Source organism: Pinus tabuliformis, chromosome 3_1 (assembly GCF_031772625.1).
Source record: "Pinus tabuliformis cultivar Carrire ecotype Pingquan chromosome 3_1, CPIR1, whole genome shotgun sequence".
Taxonomy (NCBI): domain Eukaryota; kingdom Viridiplantae; phylum Streptophyta; class Pinopsida; order Pinales; family Pinaceae; genus Pinus; species Pinus tabuliformis.
This window is the reverse complement of record NC_142301.1, coordinates 630061758-630069173: the sequence shown is the minus strand read 5'-3', so window position 1 is coordinate 630069173 and position 7416 is coordinate 630061758. Positions and strand designations below refer to the sequence as shown.

Sequence of the window (7416 nt, the reverse complement as noted above, 5' to 3'; positions counted from 1 at the left end):
ATCTTTTCATGGTATATACTCTTATTCTCTTAAAATGGAAATTTAATTTAATTAAATACAATGCAATCACATAAACTCAAAAGTACTAAAATTGAAAAAACACATATTTGACCAAAAAAATAACATATTTGAATGGTATTTTTATAAAGTTAAATAAACTGATCTCATATAACTAGTTTATTTTATTTTCAAGTAACAAAGAGACATTTAAATAAATTATAATTGACATGAAATTCCGTGAAATCATTAAATATGTTCATATTAACAATTTGTATGTATGTGTTTAATAATTTTTTTAGTATACACAGTACCACCATTATTTAATAATTCATTAAGCATCAACATTGAGTCAATGGTTAACTTCATTTCAAATAATACTTAAATTAAAATATCAATCAAACTATATGTAATAATAATATAAGAAATATGATTTTTACTGAAAATTTGCTTCATATTTTGCTTTTATGATTTTATATAACTAGTAATTATAATATTATAAAAATTGGTGAATATATACATTAAAAGTAATAAAGTAAACAATTTTTTAATCTTCTATATTGAAAAAATTCAATCCCCTAAAACTTTAAATTTTACATCCATTTTAAATTTAATAAAATAATGCATTCTATAGGATATTATAAAATAAGTTATTTTCAAATTCCATTCTCTTAATCTCCACCCAACAAAATAAAATAGAAATTTCATTTCATTTAAAATAAAACAATCACATAAACTCAAAAAAAAAAAAAAAATTAAAATTAACAAATTTAAATAACATTTTCACAAGTAAAATAAATTGAATTAATCTCACATAACTAATTTATTTCATTTCCATAATAACAAATAGACATTTAAATACATTATAATTAACATAAAATTCTTTGAAATCATTAAATATTATACCTTCAATATAACCAATAAAAAAACATAAAAACCTCAATAAAATCAATCATCCAACAAAATTCATACTAACAATATAACCCATTAAAAAACATAAAACCTCAATAAAATAAATCATCCAATAAAATTCATCCACGCCATTAATAATGTGCGCCAAAAAAAACTTTTACTTTCCAATCGCGTCATTTTTCCTCAATGAGTTCTTTTCTCTTCTACTTTCTATTACATATATTTATTAAAAAACCAAAATAGAAATTACAAAAGATTGTATATCATCCTTTTAAAAATTCACATAATATTTTAATCTTTTAATATAATCTTCCATTGTTCTAACTTTTCAAAAGCGTAAATCGTCATATTTTTTTTTTTGATTTTTTTTTTTTCTGAAGGTGGCAAAACCTATCAAACTCAGGTGTCAAACCAACAGTGAGAACAGCCATCTCTGGCTGCTATCCGCGAATGTCGGTTTGACTCATCACTGTTATCAAGGAAAACCACGCCACCTTTAATAACCCGCTGGTGGTCCGTAAGGGAGCAGGCTTTCACTCTTGCCAGATGCCTCTGGGTCTTGGGCCATTAACCTGTTTCCTTACGTAAATCGTCATATTTACGTATTATATAAATAACATTAAATATAAATATAAACAACATCGATGGATATAAATAATATTAATATTGAAATTAATTTTATAAATATAAGGATATAATTTATTTATTTTAAAAGTAATTTTTGTGATTTTTTTAATGTATTTGTTGTTAAGTTGTTTAATTTTTAGTATGAGAAATTGTAATTTATTTAAGATATTAAAATTATTTAGAGATTTTATTTAATTTGGGTTATACTAAATTTTAATATGGTTGAATTTTTACTAATAAAATTTAGAATAGGCAAATTTTCACATCACTAAATGTCTTTAACAAAATACCTCATCATTATCTATTCTATATATGTAAACTTATAAACCTTTAATTTAAAAAATATTAAATTATTTATTTTTAATGATAAATTTAAAATATAAGACCTAACTCAACCTTTAATATCTACTTAAAATTAATAAATATAAAAGGTAATTGAAGTATTTTATTATCTAATACCTAAAAGTGTAAAAAGTAAATAAAGTATTTTCTTATATAGTACCTAAAAGTGCAAGGTTAATCATATAAATTACATCAACATTTAGTTAAGTTCAATAAAGCATAAAACGCAATAGAGCATTTTTATTACTTAGGACCTAGCCTTAGACTTATAAGTCTTGACCATTAAACAGTTTCTTTTAATTGTGGACTTCAGTCCAGCAGCATATAGGCGCCAACAGAGTTGAGCACACTGTTTGTCGCAGTTCCAAACAACCCCACAATCACACCGTCCGCATCAGTCTCGAAAGGAGTTCCTTCCTCTGGCCCGCATGGTCCGAGTTTCCTTTTATTGGTCTCAAAAGTCAAAGACTTAATCACAAATATGTTGGCCCGCTCACCGCCGGCCCGATCCACATAGCCACTTATTTTAATGAGGTATTCACGTGGAAAATCCAGAATAAACTGCAACCACATTCAGCGAGGTCAGAGAACCACTTATTTTAATGAGGTATTCACGTGGAAAATCCAGAATAAACTGCAACCACATTCAGCGAGGTCAGAGAAAACCAAAGTTTCGTATTAGGCATAGTTTTTTTGTTTTGTTTTTTTTGTTTTGTTTTTTTGTTTTGTTTTTTTTTCTTTTTTTTTTTTTTTCTTTTGCGAAGGTGGCAAAACCTATCAAACTCAGGTGTCAAACCAACAATGAGGACAGCCATCTCTGGCTGCTATCCGCGAATGTCGGTTTGACTCATCACTGGCATAGGTTTTTGGACAGTTATATTTATGTAGATTTTAAAAATATTTTGAAATTTGATATTTAAGAAATAGTTAATTATTTGATTATTTTTGTTAGAGATATCAGATTTTAAAATATTCCTAAAATTTATCATTATAATAATAGAAAATACGTATTTTTTTATAGTGATAATATTTCAAAATATTTCATCATAATAATTAAAATACATATTAATAATCTATTTCTAATAACTATAAAATTTCAAAATATTCTCAAAATCTACAATTATAATACTAAAAACTAAAAATATACTTAGTATTGAAACTTACTTCCTTTGACTCGTCACCCGGTCCTCCGTGTGTAAGACCGCCGAATTCTCGAATACTCGGATCATGGCCTTCCAAAGCATATGTCACTTTCAGCGAGGTTAATGTGTCACTAGTTGTGGTCATAGTAATCCTTCTGATACCTGAAAAAGTTCCATCGTCCCACTTTTTTCCGCTCTTACTATTCCCGTAATGTCGAGTGACATAGTAGTTCTTCTGCATAGCTATGATGGTTCAAACTGACCAACGTAGAGTAGCAGGCACATACCACTTCAATAATCAATTTCTTATGAATTATTTTCGTTCAACATTTATTCAAAATTAAAAATACTGGTTCAAACTGACCAACCTAGAGTAGCAGGTACATACCAATTTAATAATCAATAATCAATTTTTTTTTATGAATTATTTTAGTTTAATATTTATTCAAAATAAAAATACAATAATGTGAAGACCAGTATAATATTAAGTGATGTTTATTGAGGTAAGATGTTCATCCTATAGTTCAGTATCATATGTAAAGATCTTCGTCAAAGTAGATTTTTTTTCATATTAACCAAAAAAAATAACGAGACAAAATACTTACAAATTTACAGTAAAAAAATTAAATTCTTATCCATTCATGTTAAATCCATATTTAAAATAGATCTATATTAATATATATACATCAAAAACCCAAACATACATCATGACATACTAATAATAGTAAAATAACATTAATGACATCGAAGGAGTCCGTTAATGACAACACAACGCTTACCTCTGGCAAACTCAATAAGTTGGCTGGATATAAAGAACTAATTACCCGTTTCTTCTCTGCTGGTCTCTTCACAGAAAGACTCGAAGCAATGCATTTGATATTCATTTACGGTTTCTTATTTATAAGCCGAAAGATATCATGCGAACATGCTCCAACGTGTTTATTCTCTTTCATCTTAAAAGATGATTCCTATTCCTTTTCCTTTTTATTTATTTTTATTGTAATTGCGCCTATACACATGCTCGTGATTCTTTTTCTTTGGTACTGGTTTTGATTGGAATTCCATCTATCCGCGTGTCCATGATTCCTTTTCCTTTGGTTGTGAATGCATTCAATGATTCCATTTTTTTATCGATTCCTTTCTCTTTGGTGTTGGGTTTGATCTTCAGTACAGTTATGTACGGTTATCTTTAAGTTGATTGCAGATTCCCAGAATATTCTGGGATCGGATAGACATGATTCCTTTTCCTTTGGTTGCGAATGCATTCAATGATTCCATTTTCTTTATCAATTCCTTTCCCTTTGGTGTTGGGTTTGATCCTCAGCACAGTTATGCACATGTCAACATGTTGGACATGGTCCTTCCAAGACTTGTTGTAGATTAGTATATCATCAAAAAATACTAACACAAATTTTCTAAGGAAGGGTTTGAAAATGGAATTCATCAAACCTTGAAATGTAGAAGGTGCATTAGTAAGGCCAAAAGGCATGACCAAAAATTCATAATGACCCTCATGAGTTCTAAATGTTGTTTTTGGAATGTCTTCAGTCTTCATTTTGATTTGATGATATCCTAAACAAAGATCCAACTTGGTGAAGTAAATTGATCCATGCAATTCATCCAATAATTCATCAATGACTGGAATGGGAAATCTATCTTTAGTAGTGAGCTTGTTGAGCTCCCTATAATCTGGACACATGTGCCATGATCCATCATTCTTATGAACCAATACTACTGGAGCAAAGAAAGAACTTTGACTAGGTTGAATTATACCAGCCTCTAGCATTTTTGCAACCATACGTTCAATTTCACTCTTTTGGACATAGGGATATCCGTAAGGCCTGATGTTTGTAGGAACACTTCCTGGAATCAAATTAATAGCATGATCATGATCACGAATAGGTGGGAGGCCTTTGGGAGTCTCAAATACCTTGGAATGATTGTCCAAGACTTTTTGGAGATTTGGAGAAATGTAATTTCGATGTGGGAACCTCTAGTGAATATAATTGTGCAATTATGCCTCATTATTTCTTTAGAAGATGTGTCATTCCGTTAGAGATGATTATCTTTCTTACTTTCCCTGCAATACCCCTTAATTCAACTTCCTTTCCTTATGAAGAGAATTTCATGAAAAGTTCTTGAAAATTAAAAGCTATTGTACCCAAGGATTGTATCCATTGGACTCCTAGTACAACATCAGCACTACCCATTGGAATGGAAAGCATTGGGCTATTCAATACATATTCTCCCATGGATAGCTTGATATTATGACACTTTCCTAAGCAATTTATGGTTCCTCCATAAATTTCAGGTTGCTTACTAGGTGTTTCCATTTTCTTTCTTCGGGGAATCAATTCCCGATAATAATTATTCACTATGCCCTTTGAATTCCTTCAAACTAATTTTTCAAAGCAAGCTTATGCAAAAATTTAAAAAAAAAACTACACACCTTTTTTCACTTTGTAGGAGCTCGATATTGAATCTGACGTATCTCTGTAATTTTGGATCTCCCAGGTCTAAAATTGCTTCCTTTGGTAACCCCCTGAGTAATCTTTCTAACCCCACAATTCTGATCAATATTGGATTCTCTAGTGAAGAGTTATGCCAAATCTCCCATGATGACCTGAGTATAGACTGGTTCAGTAGAGTGAACTTGTACGACGTGCCGCGGGTCACTGTTTCAACCTTAGGTTCTGAGAATGATACCCAAAAAATCTATAGTCCGTCCTCTTTCTGTAACTTCTTACGAAAATTCACTCTGATGCTTAGAGAGAAAGTTATGACGATTTTCCCAAGGTGACCTGTTTGGAATGTAATTTGGGGGTCTACAAAACCCTAACTTCCTCAAATTATATCTCTGAAAATATAATGATATAGGATCTGAAATTTGGACTGGAGGTTCAACACGATTTCCTCTCAAATGGGGTTTTTTTTAGCTTCTGAAATATCGCAGAAAAAACATTATAGTGAAAATTCCACGATGACCTATTTGGAGCAGCGAAACCCTGGAATCCAAGCTTTGATGCCAAATGTTATGAAACTAACTCACAAAAAGATAGAAAAGATGAACGCCTTAGAAATAAGCCTCTTCGAGGGGGCAACCTCCTTTATATTACACAAATGAACAATTCTTGGATGATTCAAATGACAAAACCTCCTTTCTATATATAGGAGTCTAAGGGGTCACAATATAACCAAGCCAACCTAACAATAATAATACAAAGGCACAAAAATAACAATAAAAGGATCCTATGGGGCACAACAATAACAATAAGGGACACAACGACAACACCTACCATCTAAATGGAAATCCATTAAGGTCAAAAAAAAAAAAAAAAAAAACAAAACAAAAACAAACAAACAAACAGATTCTTGAATGTTTTAGATTCTTTTCATCTTGTTAAATTTTTTATTTTTTATTTTTAGTTTATAGACTTTGATCTGGGCCTAGATTTTACTCATTGAACCTTAAATTTATTGTCATTGTTTATATCAATAGTTTTACATAGATTTTATGTACAACCAAATCGTTCCAAGGTTGCAAATTTGTTATTTTCTAAATTTGTAATGAACCAAAGAAATATCAATGAATTGTTCAATGTAACCGCGATATATATATATATATATATATATCTCGAGAGATGAATGTTAATATTGGAGTTTTTAATTAGAATTTTTTTTTAATAGATAATACTTTTTAAAAATATATAAAGGAATATAATATCTTATAAACTCGACATTTTAATTATGCAAAATTCACAAATTTACTCTCAATTTCAACAATTTTTGTAAAATTTAACAACCACCAAAACATAAAATTATGACATAACAAACACGCTTTGATTCTCTTATAATTTGTGTTTCATGTACGTTAAAGTAGTTGGATTGTTCAAACACCATTTGATTCATGTATAATTTCAGTTGCGTGTTCATTTAAGGTTTTTGATTTACGTAAAGATCACAACTCCACACCAGGTAGGGTATGCTAATAATAAAATTAAACATGTTCAAGTGTATGGTTCAAATTTTTAAACATAAGGTATAATAATAACAAAATTAAATATAGTGAGAAAAAATTTAAGTTGATTTGTTAGATAAAATGTGTATTTGACAAAGAAAGTGATAAAATATGGATAATTTTAGATATGTTTAGATTTTTTAAAAATTTATATAATTTTTTTAATTAGTTTTGTATAGTAATATCTATTTTAATTATAAAGTGTTAATTAATAATATTATTCTTATGGTTAATTAAATTTAATAACATTATTAACTAATAAACATTAATAATAATTAATTCATTCATTTTTATTTCTTTCATTCTTAATTAATTCAAGGGGATTACAAACCCAGGGGAACAATATTAAACTCAAGAGAATAATGTTATAAACTCTCG

General features: G+C 29.0%; 1 protein-coding gene across 1 annotated transcript; it reads right to left on the bottom strand.

Annotated features, from left to right (window-relative positions):
- Positions 1 to 2065: 2065 nt before the first annotated feature.
- Positions 2066 to 3879, bottom strand: LOC149188631 (agglutinin alpha chain-like). Its single transcript, XM_089413065.1, has 3 exons — positions 3800 to 3879; positions 3043 to 3278; positions 2066 to 2439 (listed from the first exon to the last, which is right to left on the bottom strand). The coding sequence occupies exons 2-3, from the start codon at positions 3259 to 3261 to the stop codon at positions 2188 to 2190; spliced, it is 471 nt and encodes a 156-aa protein (XP_089269191.1). The 5' UTR covers positions 3262 to 3278; positions 3800 to 3879; the 3' UTR covers positions 2066 to 2187.
- Between the last annotated feature and the right edge of the window lie 3537 nt (positions 3880 to 7416).